Source organism: Telmatherina bonti, assembly GCF_933228915.1.
Source record: "Telmatherina bonti genome assembly, chromosome: 15".
Taxonomy (NCBI): domain Eukaryota; kingdom Metazoa; phylum Chordata; class Actinopteri; order Atheriniformes; family Telmatherinidae; genus Telmatherina; species Telmatherina bonti.
Genome location: NC_136613.1, coordinates 29,233,821 through 29,261,510, shown reverse-complemented (window position 1 = coordinate 29,261,510; position 27,690 = coordinate 29,233,821). Strand labels below are relative to the sequence as shown.

General features: G+C 39.1%; 1 protein-coding gene across 2 annotated transcripts in view; it reads right to left on the bottom strand.

The window, feature by feature from the left end:
* adarb1b (adenosine deaminase RNA specific B1b) overlaps positions 1 to 27,690 on the bottom strand; it is a 161,915-nt gene that overhangs the window by 6,444 nt on the left and 127,781 nt on the right. For both annotated transcript variants that reach the window (XM_079253785.1, XM_079253786.1), the window contains 7 exons: positions 22,658 to 22,732; positions 17,324 to 18,234; positions 13,675 to 13,789; positions 10,682 to 10,850; positions 10,440 to 10,591; positions 8,388 to 8,556; positions 1,771 to 1,952 (listed from right to left, as the gene is read on the bottom strand). In XM_079253785.1, the coding sequence (XP_079109911.1) occupies positions 1,771 to 1,952; positions 8,388 to 8,556; positions 10,440 to 10,591; positions 10,682 to 10,850; positions 13,675 to 13,789; positions 17,324 to 18,234; positions 22,658 to 22,685 (1,726 nt within the window). In that variant the 5' untranslated portion in view covers positions 22,686 to 22,732. The remainder of the gene's footprint in view (positions 1 to 1,770; positions 1,953 to 8,387; positions 8,557 to 10,439; positions 10,592 to 10,681; positions 10,851 to 13,674; positions 13,790 to 17,323; positions 18,235 to 22,657; positions 22,733 to 27,690) is intronic.

Sequence of the window (27,690 nt, the reverse complement as noted above, 5' to 3'; positions counted from 1 at the left end):
GTTTCACGATAAGGCTCATATGCAAGTTCTTGGTGTCTAATGTCCTCAGAGAAGGTACTTTCAGTGTCCATTGCTACACCTGAGCTAACCATGGAGGAAATGTGGCGTTTTTATTCTCCCCTCTTCTCTTTGTGAGTGGATCCAGTGGATTCAGGTGCATCAGCGACACAGGTAACTCCTACTGGTCCTTTTGAGGCGTTACTTCTCCCAAACTATGCTATAGCACCTATTAAAGGAAGCCGCTACTGCAGTTTTAAAACTTAGAAAGTTCTGGCTTCACACAGAGATTTTTGTCCATTCACAGACACCGTAGTAAAAATGGTGACATAAATACGGCAGACGCCATGTATGTGGACATAGAGGAACAGATAAAGTGGTTTTTTTTTTTTTTTTAAATTTATTTTGAGTTTGGAAAAACACATCTTAAAGAAGTGAGGATATGTGTAAGGTCACACTCAACCAGGCAACGACATGGTTTTCAGAGTTTTTTAGAAGTTAAGATCAGAGGAGCCAAAGCTGCCGTGGAAAGCTGTGTGGACAAATAGTTCAGCAACTTGAGAGTAATATTTCTCAAATTCACAAAAAAAACCAAACAAACAATACATGTTTCAGTTACATATCTGCCAATTGGAAGATTCAGGCAATTAATTAAAATGCTTCGGTAGTAATTAGTTTGGCGATTCACTAAAACCTACCAACTCCTGTATTTCCACTGTTACACTTGATATCTTCAGTTCGGAGTTGTACATGCCATGTTTAAAGCTATTGAAGTATTAAATTAATACATTTCAATACAAATCAAAGCCTATTCTTTAAGTAAATCCATTTATGTTTAGGTGTTTCTGTTTGCATACTATATTTAAGACTTCTAAAAGGTTAAAGGTAACCCATGAAAACACAACTTCTTACAACACCTTCAACTTTACATCAACATTATATCTGCAGAAAAGTGTCAGAATATATAGCTGACAAGTCTACGCGTGCCAAATGTAAATCCAAAAAATTAAAAATGACATTGTTTTGCATTATGTTGTGGATATATAAACCTGATGTTTTCCCACTGTAAACAGCTCATATAGGAGACACAAAGCTTTGGACAAGCAATACTTGCAAATTAGTAGGATTTAAAATTAGAAAATGGCAAATTATTTGAAAGTTTCTTATTTGAAGAAGAAACATGTGAGACAGAGACATAAAATAGCAGAAACTGTTCAACAAAAATTAATAATGGATGAAAACCTTCCTTCTTTGAAGGACAAATATGAGCAGGCTAAATGAGAGCTCAAAACCAAATGCTGGTAAATTCAATATTTGTCTTTTATGTCTTAGCTTTATGAAAATAAAGAGGAAAATGAGTAAATGTTCTAAATTTATTGTCAGGAAAATTAAAAATATATATAAAAGAAAAACACACACAACAGGAACTCCAGCCTATGTGGCCTTTTCAAAAGGTCAAACCAGTGCTGAGAGTTTACCCAACATGATAAAGCTATTCAAATTCCACAGCAAGAAGGTAAATGCCAGCTCCGATCAAACAGAGGAGGAAAGCTCACGGCAGGACCGACCAGTCCAGAGGATCCTTCAGGATTAAAATCTTCTCGCTTGATATTTGGACAGCTGGGATTTGACGGGCAAGGTTTAACAAGATAACGTTGCATCAGTAACGTTTTTATGTTCTGAAAATGTGAAGATGTGAAGAAGAAAATCTTATCCAATGTGTTATTTTTTTTCTTATTTTACCACTGGCTCCACATGAATGAGAGCTCTTACCACTGAGCAGAGGCCTGTTGAGGGTGAACTGCTGGGGCAGGTCTTCGATATCTGCAATGCGCTGGTACATGGCCCTGGAGAGGTGGTCAGCATGGTAAAGGCTGCCAAGGATGATGCTGGAAAAGTAGATTGGCTCCGTGAAATAGCTCATCAAAGAGCCCTGGATACCCACCACGTTCCACCTGCAGAGGGAAAACACACACATGAAACTACCTGGAATTTTGTTGGTAATACATGTTAAACCTCAATTAATAGACATTTGTTAGAATAAATTTGTCTTGGAAATATATTTAAAATTAGATCAGACCTGAGATCAACAAGGAAACTCTTTCAGGGTTCATCTTGTGCAACATTAATGTGAAAAAGAAAGCAAACCTTCTTTCAATGCTTTTGAGAGAATTAAAGAAAGATCTGGTTCATACCGGATCTTACACGACCTCAGATAACAAACGATGCCTCGCCATGTCATTAATTATTTAAAACTGAGCCAAAAAAACTGAAACCATATGCAAAATACCAAGAACACAACACTGTTCATGAGGCTGCAGATCCACATTTAGCAGCTGTAGTGAAAGGGAACTGTATTCTGTATGGCGCTGTCAGGTAGTTGTGGAGGGATTTTGAAGCCTTGTCGTTTGCACTGTCGCTTCAATTATTTGAGATTTTCAAGAATGGACAGCTCTCCTGTGATCCCCTCAGAACATTTCAGTCAGGTTAAAGTCTGGACATTGACTGGACTTCCAAACACTGTGATCCCTTCATTTGTTTTTTTCCTGCCTTTCTGTTGTAGATTTGCTGCTGTGCCTGGGGTCACTGCTCAGATGGCCTCATGTTTGATGTTACAATGGTTTGGCATACAGAGCACTCACAGCAAGACTTCTATGTGGCTTAAAAACAGTCATTGGCCTTCCATCACTGTGCCTGATAAAGGACATGTGGTATTTGTGCAGATATGTTCAGTTTGATTTGCACCAAACTTGCTGCTTTACATCTACGTTATCCCCACTTTGGTCTTGTTTATCCAAAGGTCACCTCTCCAGAAGTCTTTTAATTTGTAAACTTCAGCTGTTCTGTTTAAAAGAAGAGACTTCTGTCTGGAAGTCTTTCCAAACAAGCAATTCCTGCTGACTCATTTTCCTCTTGTGTTGTCAAATACTTTAACATTTAACGTGTTAATGAGGCCTGAACAGTCTGAGATGTGGCTCTTGTGATTTTTTCATGAAAAATCTCAGTGTTGTATAGGGGTGGGAAAACTGAATCGAAAAAATAGAAAATCTGGATTTTTTTGCTTCACAATTTTAAAATCGATTTTTTGTTAAAAAATAGATCTTTTTTTCAAATAAATAAAAATAATCCATTGTAAATATTTTTGTCATTTTTTATTGTTATTGATCTTTTTACTTTTCTTCTTGGGTATTATAGCAGCAGAATGAAGGTCTGGCTTATTGTGTTGATTTTTTGTTATTTGAAATTAAGAAAATGATGAGCTAAAAAAAAGTTTTATACATTTATTTTGTTTTTTAAATCTACAAAAATTAGCAATATCAAAGAATTGTGAGAATCGCAGTTTAAATCGAATCAGCACCCAAAATATCGGAATCGAATCGGGACAAAAGCGTGTTGTCACAGCCCTAGTGCTGTATGGTCTGATCCTGGACGGAACTTGCGGGGATGTGAACTCTTAGAAAGATCAATCACTGTCTTTAATGTTTTTCTTCTGAAAAATCTTTACTTTTGAGGAATGATGGACTACAAATTCTTTAGAAACAGATTCATCTCTCTCTTAGATAAATAAGTTGCTTTAATCCATTATTCATATCCAGCGATAACCAGCACCTGTACTAATTTTTTATACACTGCTTTTACATTTTGAGTTAGTCTTCCATCATAAATAGTGACACTTAACTGGAAGATGTGGTAAAGACTTGAAACTTACTTTCATTTTGTCCTGATAAAACCTCGCTACCATCTCTGTTAGCTGTCACAATTAGCAATGGAAGCTTGTATTTCAATGGTTATTCAACATTATTTCTAATGAGATTTTTGTAATTCGTGAGAAAACATTTATTTATTAGCATTACAGTATAGTTCACAAAAAGTCAGCAGTATAAGGATCAGCTCCATCAAAGTATTTGTGATAAATACTCTGTAGTAACCAGGGATTGATTATAAAATGATTCAAGTCCATATATAAGAGTATACAGAATATGTATTGGTGTGTTGCACATTATCCTGCAGTTGTGTATACTATGAGGTAACCAATTTCACTTTTCCCAAACATCTGTGTATTTCTATGCTGAGCCAGTAGCTACGTCTCCCCAGTCATTTTCCCATTGACATGCTCTGTGAAGCAGCGCTTGCCCACTTCACTGAGCGAGAGACATGGAGAGACAGAAGGAGAGAGAGGCAGGGGGTGTTAGATGCAATGAGAGGAGGGTTCAGATATAAAGAAAATCAGTAGGAGTGCGGGAATGTGGAAGAAAACAGAAGGAAAGAAGATGATGGAAATAGGGAGGAAAAGGGAGAGTAAAGAGAAAAGCAAATGTTTGACATGAGGTTTAAATTCCTCTGCAGATGTACGCCTTCATGCAGCTTCAATCTCCTGCAACTCTAAGACATAAAAGGATTAAAATAGTTTTAACTGGTTGTACAAGACAGTTTGTGAGTTTTTAATGAGGTTAAGTATTTCTGTGTAGAGAATCAAGTTAAATGCGAAACAATGCAAAAATATTGTTGCTGGTTATTTACTTTCATGAGAGGACACAAAAACGAACCCCTTAATGGGGTGAATCTTGTTGACAGATGGAGAATGAAACAGAATTTGGAGTAAATAAAGAAGGGCTATGTTTGGAGAAAACAAATCCCTACCCCATCTCTGAAACATAAGACCAGTTTCCACCAACAGATCTGGGCTGGTAAAGTTTTCTTTCCAGTGTTACCAAAAGCAAAAAAAATGGGTGCCAGAACCTCCAAACTGACTTTTCTGGGACTCTATGATTGGGGTCCCAAACTTATTGCTCCAACCTGAATGGCTTGAGTTTGATGCAATACACTCTGTGGATTGGTCATAAGACTCATCACTTCCTGTGCAAACTGGTGCTAAGAATGCATTTACATATATATATATATATATATATATTTAAAGCCACACAATAAGAAGAAAGGACACAAACTGCTGGAAGTCCACCATGATCCTCTTTTGTTTCCATGATGCACTCTTCTTTATTACAATTTAAGGAGACGACGATGTCACACTTTTACATCACTATGTGGCTAACTTGGATCTATGCTTGGCTTTGGTAATGCTATGGAGACTGGGACTTACTGAGCCATCTCGTCCTGACCCTAACCCACTGGTGGCTATAATGGTTTTAGTATTATGGTCTAAGCCTGTTTTTAAGTGAACCAGAACAGCTTCCCATGATTGATGGAAAAAATAAAACTAATTTGAATATGGAAAAGGGAGAGCAACACTCCAGGTTTATCACATCACAGACACATATGGAACCAACCACTAGGTAAAACATTACATGAAGGTGTGTCCACTGAAAATCCTAATTAACAGATCCAGCAGCCCATGTCTGAAATCACAAACACACGCTGTGGATATGAAATATTTAGGTTGGAGATAATTAGTCTGCCAGGAGCAAAGGCTTATTGGTGTATCCAGTAAACCCATCGCTCTCTAGTAAAGGTTTACAAACTTTCTGGTAAAAATGAGGCATGTGTAAGTGGTGATCCTCAACTCTCTCCTGGCTCAGTGTTCAGCCCTCAAACTTTCATGATGTGATGATGTTGCATAAAAGATGTGGCACTGATGAGCTATTTTAAGCTTCGGAGACACAAATAAAAAAAAAAAAAAAAAAAAAAATCCAGTTAATTGATTTTGGTCTGTTTCTTATAATTATTTAGAAGTAGAAAAATATTTGAAATAGCAACACAATTTAGCTAAACAACTGCCAGTAACATTGTCATCTTCTGATTTATCATTTGACTTCAGGCACACTGACTCTGTAAAATGTTTAATATGCGACCAGAACAATGAAAAATATTCATCCATAAGACCCCCGGGCAACGCAAAGGCTCCGTTGTTTCCAAACATTATATTTTCCTCATGGATGTATTTGAGGAGGTGTGTGTGAAACTGAGGGTAGTCAAAATGAAACCTCCTGACTTCAGAGCTGAAGGCAGTAAAGCACAAAGTCAAGACAGTGAAACGGACCATAATTTTCGGAACCATCCACAATCTGAGGTAACACACACACATACACCGTTTCATCATGACAACATGGTGACACATATACACTTGAATACCCTCTGAAGGACACAGTGAACAAAAAATCCCACCAAACAGGTGGCACAAACATTTGAGTTATATTTCTAGACATTTAATTTAATTCCTGTCCAACATTGCTGTATTTTTTTTAACACTAAGCTCTGAGGTTTAACCTTTATAAACATTTTAACATTTATACATTGAGATTTAAGACCATAGACTGTATAAGAAAGATGGACGGATCCTTCAGCGGTAAAAAGGGAAGCCTATGCCGAAGTGCATTAAACTGCGGTTCTCCCTTCATCCACTAGGGGCTGCAAAACAGAGCAAATCCCCATAGACTCCCATGTTAAAAAGGCCAAATTCACAGCAGAAATAAACATGTTTATAGCCTGGTTCAAAAATCCATTTTAGGTTTAATAGGTCAGGTTTACCTTCATGACAACTGTGGGGGGAGTGAATTTTTTTCCAACTTGCCCGTTTAAAAGTAATTTAATCTCAAAGTTCGTCATATTTAGGGACGTCTCCTTTTGATTGTCAGGCACCTATCTCCTGCTTCAAGTCAGAAGAACGTAGAACAACCGCGGTTTTTAGCCGGTTAACAACGTGACTTAGCTTTAGCCCGCTTACCTCCGTTAGCTAGGTTAGCTCTTAGTTACAGAAAGCTCAGAGTTTGCTCGATGTCAATCATGCGCCATGACACTCACAGCCCCCCTCTCAGCTCCATCATTTTGCCCATATTTGTATTTTCCGGGTGAGATGACGCGCATGCCTCTGCAAAAATGGCGACGGTAGGAACCGCCCACAGAGCTTCAATTCAGCTCTTCACAAACCTGTGGGTGACATCACGGAGGCTACGTCCATCTCTATATACAGTCTATTTTTAAGACACACACAGAGAAAAAAATGGGCCAACACAAACCAAACAGAAAAACCGACCATCTTTTAAAGAAATAACAGTAATGCGGCAAAGAACCCTTAAAGAGCCCGTTTGCTAATAAGCTCAGTCAGATAAAAGACGTGAGGCAGAGACTGCTTCTTCACAGTGGTGCTGTGGGAAAATGGGAGGTGAAAACTATGTGTAAAAAGAGAACACTCAGGGCATGGTCAAAATGTGCCACTCAGAAAACCAGCAGCAGCCAAACAGCCTCTCACACACAGTCAGGAGCAGTCGGGTGGCAGATTGTTGACCTGGCTAATTGCCGTGTCATGAAAACTTACAATCAGGAAGCGATACGCAGCAGAGTAGAGATACTCCCAGAACTTTATTATAAACTGCATTTCCTTCATTTTAGCTGCTCTTTTTTAACCCTCAGCTGTTACTGGTGTCTACTTCTAAATAGTCTGCTGGATCCATCCATGCTGGACAACCAGATAAAATCTAAACGGCTCGAGTCCGTACTGACAAGCTAAAGGGTGACAACACCTATCACCTGCCGCGAACAGCATTTGCAACTCAGTAGACACATCTGACATGTCCCTCATCAAACACTCAGTCTGCATTCAGTCACACGGCGTGTTCAGGCAGAGTATTATCCCAGCCAGAAAAGAAGGAGGAAGGATGAGGGCTGGCACGGCAAGTAATGGTACGGCTTTACCATTCATCACAAGGGAAGAACAGTGTTGCCTTGAACATGGACAAAGACTAAAGACGCAATGATCTGCCAACAAAAATGCCCCCAGAGACAGAAGATCCATCAATTCACCTCTCACTGACACACACTGAAGAAAATCATGGACTTGAAATGATAAAGCGGGTCGACAAAGCCATGACTGCACAGAACATCACGGCAACAGCACATAAAATACTTGATAAGAGGGAGAAGAAACATGGCTAACGAGAGTTGAAGTACGATGTCATCACAAAATTATAAAGTGACACTTTTTATTATACACACATGAAATACAGTATCCACATCCATCCATCCATCCACATCCATCCATCCATCCATCCATCCATCCATCCACATCCATCCATCCATCCATCCATCCATCCATCCACATCCATCCATCCACATCCATCCATCCATCCATCCATCCATCCACATCCATCCATCCATCCATCCATCCATTCATCCATGGCATTTGTTTTTATAAAAGCTACGTCTAGGTTTTATACTTGAATTAAATTAATCAAAACATTTTAGTTACTATTCTATTAGCTTTTTGGTCGAACGTTGTTGCAGAATGATTTGAGATTAAAGAAACAAACTACATCATGTTGACTGTGGAGCTTTAAAGTTTCAATACAAAACAGCATTCCTGGTTAAAACAGTGAACATGAGCTAAAACAAGAATCACAAGCAGAACTGGGATGAATCTACATGCTAAAGGTAATTACCTCGCTATCTTGTCGCTGCAGGACATGGTGAGTAACCTCTCTCCTTGAAGCACACCATCCCAGGTCTGGATGGTGTTGCTGGACCTCACAGGGATGGTACCCTCCCCCGACTCAATTTTGGTCCTTAGTTGGCCCCTTGCTTTCCGGTTGGGATGTCTGTCTCCCTGATCTGAGCAACACATCATGAAAAAGTACAAAAAAAAAAAAAGTCAGAAAGTCCTGCTGAGAAACATGCTTCTGAACCAAGTGCAAAACCCTTCAAACCCTTAATCCCAAGTAACCGTTTCAGCCAGAACAACGCTGATCTGTGTGACAATGGTAATGCCTTGTTATATAAAGAAAATACTTCCTTATTAGTAAAATCCACCTGATGGTGTAAAAAAAAAGTCCTATACCAGACAGAACAAAGAAAACTGCTCACTTTAAACTTGCAACGTGATCAGTCTATTGTTGAAAAGTCAAACAAATAAAAATGGGGTGTATCCACTTTTGTCTTACTCATACAAACAGAAAAAAAAAGATAAAATCTCAAAGGACTCACATTTGACATATGAATGATAATATTCTGTATTGATGCGTAATGAGTAGTGATAAAAATGAATAAAACAGCTTGATGGTACTAAAGGTCAATGTTTTATGTCAATATCTTGACTTAAACACAGAATCTCAAAGTTGTGGAAGTGGTGAGAAAAGTCTGAAGTTAAGGTTGCATGATGGCAAGAAAAGAAAAACTCGGTCAGACATTGAATAGTAACATCGTAAAAGTTAAAAGAAATGAAAATAATAAAGATTTGGGCCAATAAAAAAAAACTGAATTTTATTTGTTGAGATTACAGAGAATCTTAGGATTTTATCATCCATTACTGAGACACTAGATTCATCTTTGCTAACAATTTAAAAACAAAATATGTATACTATGTCTGGCCTTCATTCATTCAATTTAATTTTATGGATTTAACATCCTTTGTGTATAAACAGAGGGGTAATCAGAGTGAGAGTCAGTTTATATTACATATTTGTCTATTAGTGGACAGAACATGAGGACGTTTCATATCAGTAAAGGTGGCGTTAATGTTCACTGATTTCTACCAAATTTTGGGGCAAAATGTGAATGTTCCTGCTTAATTCAGCAGGCTGATGCAAAACCCTTAATATGCATGTATTACAACAGCCTGCTTGTCTGTCTGCAGTCCAAACATTAAAAAAGTGGTATGAAAAGTTAAATAAAGCTTTTCCAGTTCTACTTTTATATCAGAGGGATGGGTTGTCTCTTTAAAGCTGCTGTTTAAATGTGGATTCTATGTTTAATTATATACATTTATTGCAGATTTTTTCCCTGTAGTGAAAAATAAAGCAACTTTCCAGTTTCTTAATAATTGTCATTACTTTGTATCACAACTTGTTGAATCACATCGAAGCTTTTTTTTTTTTTTTTTTTTAAATTGTTGGCTTGTTTGCATGAAAAAAGACACATTAGCAACTCATGTAGAGTTTATTTTGCACTTTTTTCTTTCCATTATGGAGATGCTGGAGAGTAAATTTATTCTGGTAAATAGTAAACAGGCGTGTTTTCTAAGAGAGAGTCAGAGAAGAAAGCAAGGAATGGCTCCCACATTATGTTATCAAAGTTTTCTGCTGTTCCACCAGCAGGCGCCATCTATTCAGTGACTAATTGAATGTGGCTGTTTTCTATTCAGGCTGCCATGTGCAATGGAAAGCACCCTGACAAGAGTAAGAGGGAGGTTAATCAGACAGACAGAGTGGGTGGGCTGGGTGGGAGAAAGACTGATAGAGGAAGACAGAGAATGACAAAACGCTCTAATTACTCGTGCCTTGTTTAAATGTGTCTGAAATGCATATTTGGACAACTGGAGTAAAATTCTAATTAAATGAAACGAAGCATAAGAGGAAAACCTCTGAATTTAATTAAATAAAATAAACAGTTGCTGAAACTGAATTCGGACTTAAAACCTGAGTAAATAGAAAACATGTCTGCAGAAATAAGGATGAGGCACGAGCCTGGCGCGGAGCGGTGTGTGGATGTCCTTTTACCTTCCACTCCGGCTTCGTGCGGAGAGAAAATCCTGGCGTCTCCGCAGGGCGAGGTGCTGATGTAGAGGTGGAATTGAACGTTGTCCTTTAACCTGTAGCCTCCTTTATCGCACAGCACAAATATCGACTTCTGGTGGTCCTCTTTCGTGTTACTATGACAACAAAACATCAGTAAGTTAAAAAAGAAAAGAACCAGCTCAGAGACAGCACACTTATATCTGAATTTTACACCTTTTACTGACCTGAGGAAGAACTCCAGCTGAGTGTAGAGGTACCTGATGAGCGAGCGTCGGGCGATTATCTCAGCATGGCAGTCGTTGAGTGCCAGGCCGCGGTCACTCATGTACTCACCGTTGATGCACTTGGTTCCCGTGGAGACACAAATGACCTGTGCTTCCTTCACATCCGTTCCTGGTGGAGGGATGAGAACAAATATCAGTAAATGGCGTCCACTGTTAAAGTACGTATGTGACCTTAATTGCATGTTTATTCTACAGGCAGTGACATCAAAAACAGACGTGACTTCAACAGCCCTTACAGGGAATGCTGGTTCGATACACAAGAGTGACTAATGTTTGGACTGATTAATTGGTTCCAAATAATTGAACTTTCATCCATTTAAGCAAAAAGAAGAATGAGATGGTAGTAAAGCCTCGTGAGTGTAACAGATTCCCAAAAGATTATTTTGCATGGTAACCTGAAGCAGAAATCCAGATTCCCAGTGGCTTTGGTGGAGTGGAGTGTGTTTGAGTGGCTCGTCCCCCCTTAAGCCAGCTACAACGATCAGAGCTAGGAAGACGTGGTTGAAATGAGACCTGTCACTCTGGTATGACCACAGAGTCACAGAAATTTAATTGAGGACTAAAGACAGATGCAATATATATCTCTTTTAATCTAACTGTATCTTAATACAGTTGTGCTCATATTTATTCATATCCTTTCATTAAAGAAGGAAAAAAAACAGCTGCCTGTGAAATAGGCTAAAATTGACTAAAGTATTACTTAATAAAAATTTTATGAAAATCGTTACATTATTTTCTAATTCTGGTTCAATAGAAATATTGTTTTTAAAAAGCAAACAAATAAGATAATTTATTACATATTACGTCACTCATAAACTAATATTTAGTTGAACAATCCTTTGATGTTTCCGCTATAGTCAGGTGTTTTCTGTTCCTCTCAGTCAGACTTCTGCACCTGTTGACAGGTATTTTGTCCCACTGTTCAACAGAAAAGTCTCTAATTTGTCCAGGACCCATTTCTTCAACACAATTAAATGAAAAAACAGAGTCTTACATTACTAAATTATATTTTTGCAAATTTTTAGTCATTGTTCTTTTTTTTAAGTCTCCAGTTATTTGAGTGACTGTTGTAAATTCAGCCTTTTCTTTAATGAAAGGGGATGAATACATATGAGCACAACTGTATGGAAATACAGAACAATCAATCATATTTCAAATCAGTGAACAAAAATTACTTTGTTTTCTGCACAGTTAGTTTATTTTATATTAATACATACTTGTAAATAGTCATATTTTTAAGCAAATTGTTAATATTAATCAAATACATCTAATAGCATTTATGAATAATTTTCAATAAAAATATATTATCCAATCATTTTCATTGCTCATTAAAATATAAAAGTGATTATTAATTATTAATACATATTTATAAATAATCTTATAAATGACAACTATTTACTAAAAAATATAGATAATTCATTAAATAATTACAGGATTATCAACACAGCAAGAAGGTTGCTGGTTCAATCCTTGGCTGGGGCAAGGTTTGGACAGCGGCCTTTTTGTGTGGAGTTTGCATGTTCTCCCCGTGTATGTGTGGATTCTCTCCGGGTACTCCGACTTCCTCCCACCATCCAAAGACATGCATGTTAGGTTGACTGGTTACTCTAAATTGCCCATAAGAGTGAGTGTGAGTGTGAATGGTTGTTCGTCTCTGTGTGGCCCTGCGATGGACTGGCGTGCTGTCCAGGGTGTACCCTGCCTTTCACCCAAAGCCAGCTGGGATAGGCTCCAGCTCCCAATGACCCTGAATTGGATTAAGCGATTTGGAAAATGAATGAATGAATCAACCTATTTTGTAATTTAATCCTAAAAACGTATTTAAACACAATTTATCTGATGCAAAATTTCATTAATGTAAATATTTATATGCATGTTATTTTCATTAACTAGGTCAATACAAACTAACCAGGTTAACAGGGTCAGAATACACCAAACACATTATTTTACTTGATTGCAAAGCCATTCTGTTCAATTGGTTTTCTGCTCAGACTTTTTGTGCAGGTCATAAATCACAGATCCATGATGAAGCGATTATGTCCATAACTGGAGCAAAGCAACCCCACATGAAATGCTGAAACAGCTCCAATATAACTCATTATATAACTACTTTTACATTCTTTTAGTGGAGACAGTTGAGGTTAATGGATACAATGATACACTGCTGGACTAGCAACCGGCTAGCTACAACCATTCTGGTTTTATCATGGAAATGCGTTAACCCTGAATGGAAGAATTCAAAGAGCTTGGTTTTATCTACTTGAACTGCAGAGGAATAACGACATCACAAGAAAACGTCATTTGTTGAGCAAAGAGTAAAGATGAGATAAGGCAACGCACCCAGCAGCGCACTGCGGCGGGCAGAGCCCTTCATACTGACTTGGGTAGCCAAAGTTTCAGCAGTAACGATACTCAGAGGGCATCCACTGAATTAATATTGAGCAGAGCTGCAGTAATAATGTGTTCAGGATCACTGTCAACACCCACTTCATTATTTATCTGCTACTTTTACATTCTTTTAGTGGAGACAGTTGAGATTAATGGATACAATGATACACTGCTGGACTAAGTTTTTTTTGCCAACATTGGTGTGCTGATGAGGATTGGCCAAATAGTTGCAGGAGATACTCGGCATGAAAATTTAAGATTTAACATGTGACAATTTTAGTAACTTAGTCCATAGGTGACTAAAATATTAATAGGAGAAATGTACATTTGGGATGTAACATCAAAGCAGTTTGCTTTGGTTTTCTGTGAGTTTCATTTGAGGTGATCTGAGGTCTGTCTGAGATTCAAATTTAGCACACTAATACACAAACTTAACTACCATCAGCTGAAGTTTTTGCCCTGCTTTTTCTTTTGGATAATACTTGGCACTATTTTGTCAATTTTGGAAGCATTAAAGCATCTACCGTCTCCTCCTCCAATCTTACCTGTTGTCATGACGACTCCCGCTAGGACTTTTCGTCTTGCATGGGGGGAGGTGAAGTTGTCTGTCAGCTCACTGAACTTATCCACCACCAGACGAGAGACGGCATCAGCCAGAACCTGGAATCACACACACACACACACACACCAACATGCATGCCACACAAACACAAGCTTGTCTCAGATATGTCAGCTTACAAAGCATATCTGATGTTATCCTCCCCCAGCGCACTATGTACCTGTCACAGTGTTCGCGTCTAGCTTCAAACAAGAGTCAAAGCATTGAAACGGCAACAAGTAAAACTGGGTTGACCCCCTGAGGTAAACATAACCATCTTAAGCAGAGCTGTTAGTTTGGCGTGACGGTTATAATTTAGCGTCTCCTTTCTGACAGGGAGTCACAGCGAACCAACAAACAAGCAAACCTGAGAATCGGATATAAACAAAGTGCTGATCTAAATTTATTTAAGTTTAAATTTCCAGGGAAAAGTGAGACAGAAAGTGAACCTCAAATGAACTTCACACTTCTTTTGCTATAGGACACTCAGATCCCCGGGATGGCTCTTTAACCACTGCTAATGTGATGGAAAATGAAGACTACCAAGAAGACTGATGACGGCTGGATGATCACAAACGATAGAGATTAGTCTGATATTACCTCTTTGCTATTTGGAGTCAGCCACTCAAAGCCAGATAGCACATGCCTATAACACCTTAGGCTTTCTTTACAGACTTGAAAAACACAAAGACTAAACAGCTTAAGTTTGATAACGCACAAATGTCTTTTATTGTTTTTAGTGAATTGCATATTCTTGGTTTGTGCATCAATGAAACCAACTAAAACTATAAATGAAAATCTAAAATTACGATTTATTGCTTAAGCAGTGGACTCATTCTCCCCTTCAATGCCTTGCCAGATGGAAACAGGCTGCAGAAATTAAATATCAAACGACAAAGAATTAATAGAGTAATTAGTACCATCGGTGCCATCGTTAAAATTGGCTGCTTGTTGAATGAATCAGTTGACTAGAGGAGAGAGGGAGAATAGAAACAAAGAAGAAAAGGCTTTGTAGGGATGGGACTGTTGACAGTGTGTCGAGCTGATTAGCTTCGCATGGTTGTGTTGTCTCTCTCTTTACACACTGGCAGTCATCTCTAACATGACAGCTCAAGGAACCAACCAGTCCTTGGTCCCTGCTAACCTGATGTGAATGAGATTTTAATGATAACCTAATAGAACGGCAGAGTTTAAGAAGGTGGAGAAGGTTGGAGTCAGCTGCCTCGTAACCCCAAGAGGAAGATACAGAGGAATGCTTTCTATTAATGTCCTGCTCCCGGTTCCCTCAGACATTAATGAAAAACACAAGTTTGAACACAACTCTAATGCCCAATCAACTCATCTGTTTGACTGACATTTGCATAATTTCAAGCTTTTCGTCAAGAAATATCCTCTTATGACCTCAATAGTGCAAAGAGTATGAGTTCTGCAACACTATCCTTACTCTGTGTGGGGGGATATATGAATGCTAAAGAGTGCCACTTACAGTCAAGCCTTTTAAGTTTTCCTGAAAGGCTTCTTAAACTCAAAAATCTCACTATGGTTGCTCTTGTTGGCAAGAACAAACAACAATAAAATAAAAATCAGGGGTCCTAACGGCACAGTTTTTGAGCCATGTGCTATAGATACAGTTAATTTTTCCAGGATGGCTGCTCATACAGAGTAGACATGCAGACCTTCTGAGTTTGGATGCTGCCTGTGCTTAAGGCATTTTCCCTGGTCGCACATGAACAGGAGAGGGACAGAAAGAAAATATGACATCTCATACTCAGTGTCTCCCAGAATTTCTTTGTAATAAGCTTTGTACCAAAAATGTCTGTTTTTTTGCATTAAATTCAAGAATTGTAAAAAAAAAAAAAAAAAAAAAAAAAAAAAAAAAAACTATCGCCACCCAACCCCCTGAAGAGCAGGTAAGATGCCACTCTGTATTGCTATTCCCCAGTAAGCCTGACTTGGGAGGTCAAGCTGTGCCTGTGATTATTGCTCTGAGTGAGATTAACGTCTCCTATTTTATAGCTTTTTGGAAGTTACATTATGAAAGCAGCAGTCAGTTTTGTTGATTTAGTTATGCAGGCTGAAAGAGTCTTGGAGCCATCTGCCCCATTGTCTTCAGCCTCATTCATGCTCTACACCATGCTATGCATATACATCCCATAAGATCTCTGAACATCTTCACCACCCTTTACATGTATATTTTGGTCAATTTTTAGAAAGCTTGTGAAGCAAATGAAGCAGTACCAACAAAAACCAAGGGGCATTGTTGTATAGCATAGCTGGCATGCAACCAGCAGAAAAAAACAAGATGACGAAGAAGTTGTGATTTATTTGACAGCCACACAGACCACTATATTCTACTGGCTTATTTCTTTTCTTTTATTGTCTGTATGCTTGCTTAGTTGAAATGGACATTGAAATTAAAAGGGAAAATGGAATGCAAAAATGTAAAAAAATGTACAATTTAATTATTGCCTAAAAGCCATCCCAACAAAAAGGACAAATGGAAGTATGTAGGCAGTGAGGTTTGACCAAGTTTGACAAAGACTTACCAATTTCAATAAAAGTATATAAATAGGGAATGGAGTGAAAATGCATAAATAAATTAACTTATCAGACACGCTTGCTTGTTTGTCAGTGTTTCTTAGACAAATAGTTCGAACAAAGTCACACTAGTTCACAGGTGTCAAACTCCAGTTTTCAAGAGCCAGTATCCTGCAGGTTTTTGTTTTCTCCATGCTCCAACACACCTGACTGAAATGAATGAATAAGTTGACAAGAAGCTGTTGAATCCATTTGATTGGACTCAGGTGTGTTGGTGCATGCTGGATTTTGACACCCCTGCACTAGGTAATTTATTAAGTGTCAAAACTGAGCTGTTTATTGGTCATATCTGAAAGATGAAGACTGCAGACTTGCATCCTTTGGTATTCCTGAGACTGCAAGCATCCAAAAATTAATCCTCTGAGGTCATAGTTGATATCTTTGGGTAAAGAATTAAATCTTACAGAATAAGTTTTAACGTCTCCACACAGCAGAAGGAAACACATCAATTTGCTTCTCCACTTTGTTTAGATCTGTTAGAGTGCAAATCAACAAATACAGCTCCATTAAGCAAGTAGCTATGATTGATCTGTGCTGGTCATTCCAAATATGCAACATGGAAAATATGGGCCATCTACCTCTCTCTGAGGTTTAAGGTGTGGCTCTGAAGGTTCAATGCAGAAGTCCTTTGTCATTGTGTTCTTGGCTGATTTTTCTTATGATGTACCATAACCACTTAGACATGATGAAAACGAGGTTCAAGCAATTTAAGAGAGGCTGGAATCTCAATTATGTGAATGGCAATGATCATGGGATCAAGTCTACCCTGTACATATTCAATTTTCAACAAACAAAAAGAGCATGGTTAGTGTGTCTAACTTTGACTCCACCAAATTCAACTAGGTAGGGGTTAATTGACATGGCTAAGGTAACATGATAAATGACTTGGCTGTGGGCGGAATTGGATCCACCTTCATTTTCTTGATACATTGTAAAGATTACCTTCAAGGATACATTGAAATTTTTTGGGGTTATTATGAAAGAAAGCAAGATCTTACCTGGGGTAAGTGGAGCTGCAACCCCTCTCTTGGTATGGGTTGCCGGGATGGTGTCTGGTCTAGCTGCATGTTGAACAGAGCAGACAGGGCGGCTTGAGCTGCCCGGGCTTTTGCCAGCTTCTTGTTACGCCCTGAGCCTTCAAACGTCTGTGAGTCCACTGTTACCGACATCACAAAATTCTTGGCATGACTCTCACCGCTCTCTGACACAAAGTCATATTTGAGGCCTGGCCTGAGCTCGTTGAGGATCATGACTGGATTTTTGCCAGTGGAAGGTGAGCTGAATGCAGATGGAGGGGGCAATGGGGCCTGGACAAGGTTGCTGCCAGGTGGTGTGGGTAGCGGGTACTCTCCTAGTGAGTTTGTACCATTGGAGCCTAGATAGAAAGATTCTTCAGGTGCAGCTGGTGTCTCAAAACCATTGAAGAGCATGTCTGGAAAATCAGCTTGATCAGATGTGAAGTCTGTATTCACTGTCAGCGTTCGGCCCATGGCCAGGTGTGCCTCGGATGCATTTGGGAACTGGACAAAGGAACGCAGTGCTTTCTCAGCTGCATTCAGTTTAGCTTTCTTCTTGGTTGGGCCCATGCCCTCAAACATCTGTCCATTAACCTCCACAGTCATGACAAAAACAGGTGCATGGACAGGCCCTGTCTGAGACAGCAGTTTGTACTGTAGGCCTGGTTTGATTTCATTCAGTTGCATCAGAGCATTCTTGGGCAGGACCGGCCCTGGCGTTTTCTTGCGTTTCTTGGCCCGGAACTTGGAATGTGTGTGGCCATTGTTACCCTCCTCTAAAGGGCGCTTTCGACTGCCGCTTCCATTGGGGAGCTGATCAGCGACTCCCACCCCGTCTTTGCAAGACACGTTGTCCAGGTTTCGGTTTTCCTTAACGTCTGTGCTGCTTGAACCTGCGGTGCCCAGAAAGAGTAACTTACAACGCCTTCGTTGCAGGATCTTGTAAATGCAAAATTTATAGATTCCTTTATCACTCTTTGGAACTGAACCAATGATTTGTGTTCCATTATCACAGCAGGAAAAGCTGGGTTACAACTAAACATTAGCCTGAAGTCTAGCAATATTATAACAGAAGATCAATATATCTATCTTCTCAATGCAATGGCTGATTTACCTTTGCCAAGATTCAAAGAAATTTCTTAAGTTGATTGGTTTTTAATTTAGAAATCAAATTGCATATATCTTCACAAGTACTAGTGAAAGAGAGAAAAAAACTGAGATATTTTCAAGTAAAACTTGTGGCCGCTTTTAAGGTTGCACAGTGCTATGGGTCTTAAACAACAATGCACACAAATACGATTACACAACACCACTAACAGACAGACAAACACACCAATGGAGTGGTTCTGTTTCTAATTGGTTTATCTCAAATAACTCGAATGCCTACAGACAAATCAAGAACATTCATCGATGTGGAGTCTGAAATACAATGTATTGGGGGGAACACATATCACTGATTCCAGTTAGCAAAGTGGATGGAACGTTGGGAAAAATTTTCATTTATAACATCCTTCAGCAAAGGCTTGATAGGTTACTCCTTGCGGTACTCAAGAGAAAGAGAGGCCGCAGTGTGCATGAGTGGGATTGTAGGTTGGGTTGAGGAAGTGCAGGGGAGTAGTGCAGGGGGGAGGAGCTGAGGACCAGGCAAACAGGAGAGTACATCAAAAAGGCAGAAGGAGAAGACTCCACCTACTGCAGGATCCTAAAGGCTTAACTGGTGATACGGTTAAAGGTTTAAAAAAAAAAAAAAAAAAAATAGTTTACTCCTTTTTTTTTTTTAACATGGGTTTAGGTGAATGAATGCCATATTTCAAATGATGGAAGACTGTAATGAGGTGCCATTCATAAGACCCTGTGCCTCTGAGATCCCCCCCATGGAGCTTGTCAGAGAGCACAGTGTTTTAGGTTGCAAAATGTACTGACATGTTGTTATCGTCTGCACACTGTTACTGACATGTCTGGAGGCAAGAAAAAAATAAAGCTGTAATCCTAAAACCTCGACAAAAACTGAAAGTCATTCAGACGAACAAGCTGAAAACATGCAAAAGATTTTTTTTTTTGGGCTCATGCATTAAGAAAATTGATATTTGTGCTTTGCAAATACATTTAATAATGAGTTGGGGGAGGGGCATAACTCTGCAAAATATTTGGCAAGAATAGTAAAAGCTGCAGTTGGTGGTTTTGGAAAGGGTCACAGTTGTCAGTTTATATTAGTGTTGCGGAAAACAGGATGATATATATCTGAACTCCAGATTCCCAAAAAACAAAAATATACATAATTTTATTAATATTTTAAAGCATATAGTACTGATGCTAAGACTGTTTTATTTAGTTTGTTTTGTTTTGACCATATTCTGGAAAAAACATTATGAGGGGATGTATCATTTGAAATTTTCCACTTGAGTTTTTGTTAATGTTGGGCCAAGAATTCATATTTTTCCATATCATTTCAGTTTGTGTGGTATAAAAAAAGAAATAATCCAATGAAAAAATAAATATAGCAAGAAAATATAAAAATTGATGGCATGCTGCATAAATACTGTGAAGAAAATAGAACACAGGAAATATGGAGCTCCTTCTCTCCATTTCGAAATGATTTATTCAATACATACAGTCTAAAGTTTCTCTTTGGGCTGAAAACTGGAAGAATTCACTTTGAAAATATATTAAAATTTCGAGTAGGGTTATGGAGTAGTGCTCAAGACTCGTGAACCAGATCAGAGGATGGAAGCCATGCAATATAATGAATAGCAACAGGCATTTACAGAAGTGGTCACTATTATGCTGGGATATTGTGTAATCAGTATCAGCTTTTGTTCTTTTTTGGCATAAAAGAAACAATGAAAAAACAAAAAACAAATAGAAAACAAAAAGAAAACTTAGTTCCGATACATCTAAAGCTTCTTGTTGAAGAAGCCCTTCACTGTCATGACCTCTTTCTAAACGCAACGCGTTTGGTTGGGGTCGTTTCATATGATAAAAGAGTTTCGAGGGCTGCTAAGGTTGTCACATAAAAGTACCAAAACTCTTTCAAGTTTTCTTCTGCTGTCCCCATGGTGTTAATGGAAAAAAAGGATTGTGAGAGCTTGCACTGTATTTTATCTCTACATATCTTTTATGTATATCTTGCGGTAAAAAAAATGTAAGAACAAGCCATCAGAAGTGTTGAAAGACGATAAAGACTATCTTGTGACTGACATAACAGAACACTTCTAAACAGAACAAGTATGACAAAACAATAAGAAGTTTTTATTTGCATCATCAGTTTGGGTGCTACTGGGGCTGACAGCTACGTTTGAATCTATGAACATAATTCTAACATTGTGGGTGTGAGGAAACTGTTTCAAAGCAAAACGTTTCAATTCTAGTGCAATTAGTTAGGCGAAAGGGCACTGTGACAGTTGTTTCAAAAAGAAAGGGTGGCATTTAGTCTTTACCGGGACTTAAAGCTACCATCAGTAAAGCATGCATAATATTACACTGTGTCATTACTTATTTCACAAAAACTCAGCCACAATGCAGTAAAAGTATGTGGAAAAACCAGGTACAGCCTGAGATTCACCAGCTTGGTGAGTCAATGTTTAGTAGAAACAGTTTGAAGTAAATATTTCCAGTATGAGATTATCCGTCTTTCACATAGTCATGGATAATTTTTAGTCCACTGTTCTTTAAGAGCATTCCTTCTTTTCATTTTGGTTTGTAGACATTTGCTTCATCTCAATGTCGAACCAAAACATTTCATTCAGGTTGATGTCTGGACTTTGACTGGGCCGTTGCAATGCTGTTATCATTTTTATTTCATTCTGCTCTAGATTTTCCGCTGTGTTTGGGGATCTTTGTTCTGCTATCTCAAACAGGCTTTATCAAGCTGTCAGACAGATGACCTCACGTTTGTGACTAGAATGCTTTGTTATGCAGAAGACCACCACTATGTCTACGAGGTGTCCGGTTCCCTGGTTTGGTATTTGCTTAACATGGTGATGTAAGTTATGACTAAACACGTCCACTTTGGTCTGGTCTGTCCAAAAGACATTGATCCAGAAGTATTGGTATTTTCAGATACAGCTTTGCAAACATAAGCTATGCTGCCATGTTCTTTGTGAAAACAAGATTTTTGTCCTGACAATGCTTCCAACCAAGCCAGACTAGTGATGTCATAAACTTTACATTTAAATTACTAACTGAGGCCTGTAGAGTCTGAAGCCCCATGTCCACCAAGGGGTCAGGCTAAAGATGAGAAAATTGCTTTCTTATCTGTCTTGTGTCTCCAAATCCAATCATACCCTTACCCAGTATGCTGAATATCAGATAGATAGCCACGTCACAGCATGACGTCATAGCACTGCAACACCTTTCCTTAATTATAACTCAAGGCATAAAGAAAGGGTGAGAATGGTGAACATCCAACAGTTTGGGGTCTTTCTCCTTAGCATATGGCTTTAAACAACAAAAATATCCTTCTAATAGCTTCTGGTTACCCCGGGGGGGTGGGGGGGTTAGGGTTAGGGGGGGCAGTTTCGGTCCTCGAGGGCCACAATCCTGCAGGTTTTCCATGTATCCCTGTTCCAACACACCTGACTCAAACTAATCACTTATTGTGCAGAACTTGATTGGCCAATGGATCCATTTAATGGAAGCCAGGTGTCTTAGAATGGGGATACATTGAAAACCTGCAGCACAGAGGCCCTGGTGGACCAACTTTGGGCACTCCTGGCGGACCAACTTTGGGCACTCCTGGCTTACTCTTTAAATCAGTAAGGTTGTATGCACTTTCACACATTGCTTCTGAGTTTGTTTAATAAATACTGTCAGAGTCATCATGTTATATATCAAGTTTTTTTTTCTGTGGGTTGTATTTAGCTCATTTTAAAAACTAATAAGAGGAGGTGTGTTTTTTTGTCACATATGATGCCCTGATATTTTAAACCTTGGAATTGAGACAGAGTATTTTTATTCCTGTTTTACCTTCATGATTATGGAAATTGCGGCTCTAAATGACAACATATTCCTGATGACCCATACTCTGAACTTCTTTTATATGTGCAATGCAATTCATATTTTAGTTATGTGACATGTTACATTGTTTTTTGTGAATTTGGGTTTGACCTTTAGAAATACTTGCAAAGCAGATGATGTAAGGAAGAAAAATCTGTTCACACTGATTACACAAGAGAGAAAGAGAGAAGGACAAACATGCAGGGAGACAGAGAGGAGGGAAGTAGAAGTACAGGCAGACATGTAAATGGACTGACCAGATATGGCACAGACAGGAAGAAAAGACAGATGCACAGATTAGATTAATTGGGATGGACTCACTCATGTTCTCCTCTTCATCCACATCCATGGCGGCAGGTTTGTTCGGACCCGAGAGCAGCCGCGCCCCCGCTGCACCTGCGGATTCAAGTTCAGAAAGATGTGCAGCATAAGCACACATTGACACGCAAACACACAAACATATGCAGAGAGTTGGAACACGTACGGTGATGATAAATTCCCTGCTAGGCACACCAGCACACACAAGAAAACATGCACACACTGCACGGTGTGAGTGGTGCCTGAGGTAAGCATCTAAATATTCAGCGACTGAGAGATATCAAGGTGAGAGAGGAGGCCAGGGCTGACAGGCCTTAATAGCAGGAGCAGTCTATTGTGACTTTAATATCCTTACGATTAGACCTCATTTCCAACTGCCTGCTGAGAGATATACAGCCAGTGACATGGCCAAGTCACTCTGCTGACACACACACTCACACACATACAGACACACACATACATGCACGGCTTATCCCAAGGTGGAGAGTGCGATTAAAGCTCCATTAAGCAATATTTTCACACCAACATAGAATAAAATGACTTCCTGCAATTGAAAATGTTTGCTTTTACGGACAATGAACAACTAACTCCCGCGGCTGAAACTCTGAACTTTTCTGCAAACTCTCCATTTACTGAGATACGCAGGAGTGTGACACACACCGTGTGTCTTTTGCCACCGCAAACATCACCTGCACTATATAATCTGGCCCCGCTATGACAAAAAAAAGCGTTTCTAATGGTATTTTACAGTCGGCTGATTCTTATTTCCAGCTTTTGTGATGTTGCTCTGCGATTTGAGCAGATTGTATTTTTTTTTTTTTACCAAGAACAACCAACAGGATACAGGTACAAAAAAAATATTGTCTTATTTCTTAGAATAAACAAACTGAGCTGTTATAAGGTGTTCATTGTCATTTCTATTCCCACTATGTATCAAAATGTGAATGGAAACTGTACTACTTCCTAAAAAAAAGTTTATACCTCTGATGACGATTGCTTCAATCTCTTTTGAAGACGACTTAATGCGTATTATGGTAAAAGGAAATATCAGACCAGCTGTTTCTGGCCAGACCAGTGTCTTTCCAGATATCACCAGATATCAAAGTATATCCAGAAGAAAAGTTCTATCCATTTTTCCTTTGCAGATGTCCACTGAAGAACATCTACAGAGAACATATTTTCCTGATTTCTACCCACCAGTGACCTAGCCTCCAGTGACACAAAGCATGCTTGTATGATACGTTACACATATTAAAGCAATCAAAAGTAAATTTCTACTAGTATTAGTGTTTGTTTTTATATGAAAAGCTAGGATGCGCATATTGACAGTGAATACGTTTAACATCTGCATAAATAAAATCTCTTCGATATTCAAATTTTCATGTTTTTTTTCCTCCACATCTTGAAATTGCTCAAAAACATATGAAAATTTCTATTTTGGGGTATTTTTAAGTCAGTGAAAAAATAAGTGTAGAGCTGTGGGGTGGGGTTGGGGGGGGGTAATTGGGCTAATTTGGTTACCAGCTGACTAAGATCGAAACAATATTGGGAGGGAAGATGTATTTGTAAATTAAAATAAATAAGATAAATGATGGAAAAAACAACATCATTGACTAAATAACAGTCAGCTGCTGAGGCATGTATATTATAATGCTCACTGTGTGAACACTGTGATGAGTGAATATGAAATGTTTTCTTACTGAACCAAAAAACTATGAGCACAACAGAAATATCCTCCACCTCATAAACCACCAGTGAAAATGCAAATGGCGAGGTGGCATCTGCTGCTGAGTCAGCAGCTGATAAATGGTGCAAATGAGAAAAGACCCAAAAATATACAGATAATTATCTGAAGTTTAGATTTACCTTCAAGGAGAAAGATGGCACTGGATTCCCACTGTGTGCCAAATGCAGTGTGCTAAGTGGCTGCTAGAAAAAGTGAGCTGCATTTATACTGTTACTCTGCAAGTGAGCTGGATGCACACGATCCTATACACAGAGTCACCTCCTGCCAAACCACACAAGTGGTGAACCACCAGAGCTCATGAACTCTGTCATGAAAGGTGTCAATAAAGTCAAGAATAGTAGCTGTTTACATAGAGCACCTTGATTCAACAGAATGTCCTGTGGCAGATATGCTTTTTTGTTGAAAGCTGAAAGAGTGAAATATTATTGAACACCTTGAAGTTCTAAAGGTTAAATAAAAACAAAGAAACAACTAAATTGGTACGCATTGCCAATCACTTTACAACCGATTGGATCTCTTCATCCATCTGATCAAGCTCTGATCAGCAGTCTTGTACATCAGGATGAGATTTACACAGAGCTAAACTGAACAGTTACATGTAGGGTTACAGGTGTATGATGGTCTCTGCTCCATCTCAGCATCCATCTGGAGGTTTTTGGCCTGAAAAATGTTGAAGACCTTTGGCCTAGTGTAGTGGAAGAGCTCTTGTGTAACCTGATTCTTCCACTTCAACAGAAAAAGGAAAACTGTCTTCTGAGACCTGACCTTACAATCAACGGTCCATCCATCCACCCATCCATTTCATACACATATTGAGGTCGGGTCGGGGTTCGGTTGTGGGTGCAGCTGCAGCAGAGAAGCCCAGATTTCCCTCTCCCCGGGCATATTCGCCAGCTTGTCTGGAGGAATCCTGAGACATTCCCACGGTAGGCGAGAGATGTAGTCACTCCATCGTGTCCTGGGTTTTTCCCGAGATCTCTTGCCTGAAACACCTCACCAGGGAGGCGTCTAGTAGCCGGAGGCATCCTGACCTGACCTGAGCCGCCTCATCCTCTCTTTGCAGAGTACCAACTACTCTGAGCCCCTCCCAGATGACAGAGCTTCTCACCCTTTCTAAAGGCCCAGCCACCCTGCGCACGAAGCTCGTTTCAGCCACTTGTATATGCAACCTCGTTCTTTCAGTCACTACCAACAGCTTGCAACCATAGTTGAGGTTAGGAACCAAGCGGCAACCTCCGGCGGTTAAAAGTGAAGCCTATGCGGAAGTGCATAAAACTGCAGTTCCCCCTTCATCCACTAGGGGCTGCAAAAAAGCGCAAATCCCCATAGACTCCCATGTTAAAAAGACCAACTTCACGGCAGAAATAAACATGTTTACAGCCTGGTTCAAAAACCCATTTTCGGTTTATAGGTCAGGTTTACCTTCATGACAACTGTGGGGGGAGTGAATTTTTTTCTAACTCGCCCGTTTAAAAGTAATTTAATCTCAGAGTTCAGCATATTATGGGGCGGGTCATTTTGATTGACAGGTACCGATGTCTCGCTTCAAGTCAGAAGAACGTAGAACAACTGTGGATTTTAGCCCGTTGACAGTGTGACTTAGCTTTAGCCTGCTTAGCTGGTTAGCTCCCGTTTTCTCTGGGTTAGCTCGGTTAGCTTTTAGCTACAGAAAGCTCGAAGTTCACTCAATTTCAATCATCCGCCATGACGATCACAGCCCCCCTCTCAGCTCCACCACTTTGCACATATTTGTATTTTCCGGGCGAGACAACGCGCATGACCCTGCCAACATGGCGACAGTAAGAACCGCCCACAGAGCTTCAATTCAGCTCTTCAGAAACCTACGGTTGACGTCACAGAAGCTCCGTCCATCTCTTTATATAACAGTCTATGGTAGGAACGTAGATCAACCAGTTTATCGAGAGTTTTGAAGGTCAGACCTGTCGACATTAAAACTGGTACACCTGCTAAAGACGTTTTGGGATTTGTCATTTGTTGTAAGTTCAGGTTTACAGTTACCCAACTGTTTTTTCCTATGTGGAAGAGGAACAACTAACATTCACTCTTGTTCCTTCTCAGTTTTGGACTCCATCAGGTCAATGTTTCTCCTCACTGTGTTCACTCAGTTTTGCTGCTATTTCAGCATTTTGATAAATTAACTGCTTGATGTGTTTGAAAACCAAGTTCTGCATGAGTTAACAACAACAACAACCAAAAAACAAGAGGAAGTCATAAGATGCTAAACTGCTAGCAAAGCTATCGTACAAATACGTCTACAATTCTGTGTTTAACCCACCACAAGTACTTCATAAATGTTTTTCACAGTTCAGTTGGTGGTAAAAAAAATTCATAGCTGGATCTTGAACTGGTTGCTTTAATATTCAATCTACAGAACATTATTTTATTTGATTTTATTTCTACAACACTGCTTGATGGTAAAAACATACTTAAACAGACTAGAATATAACAGTAAAATTAAAAGATACTTTATTTACACCTACAGAAAATGTAAGTGTTCATGGACAGAAACGGCTTTTATATCAACCATAAGGATTAAAGATTGATAATCATTTCTAGCAGTTAATAATTTTTTTTATGATCTTTACAAAATATTTATTAATAAAACTAACTTAACAGAAAAAGCTCTACAAAACATGCAAGACTATTAAAAAATAAACATTTAAAAAAAAAACAAAAAACATTTTGATGGCATGACCAAACTACTCCAAAGTCTGTAAAAGTACCACTTGAAAAGTCAGAGCGTGGCACAAAATATTGCTGAAAGCGAAGAAGTTGAGCACAGCCGGATGAAACAGAGCAAGTTAGATGAGAAAAAGACAGTAAAAAGAAGGAGAAGAGAGACGAACACTGCAAAGGGACAGAGAGAAAGCAGGAAAAAGATGGCACTGTGATATGGAACAGATTGTGCTGATTCTACTCCCTCTATCCGCCTTCCATCAGTGCCCCCATTCCTCAGCCAGACACTTTCTTAAGCTAAACTAAATGGGCTAATTAATCTGGGCTAATGGTGGGTGACAGCAAATATGCTAGCACAATTATCACCCTATTAAAGATTCATATTCCAACCTATAATTGAAAATGAAAAGGTGGGGTGAGGGGAGGATGGGTGGGAGTGGGTCCAACAGAATGGAAGAGGAGAGTAATTTTTCTCAGGTTGCAGAAACCAGGTGAAGTCAACCTCTGCAAACTTCCCCAGCAAACCCAAACCACAGCGACACAGAAGTAGCTGTCATGTTTTTGCCACCCTGATCTCCCGGCGCTCATCATT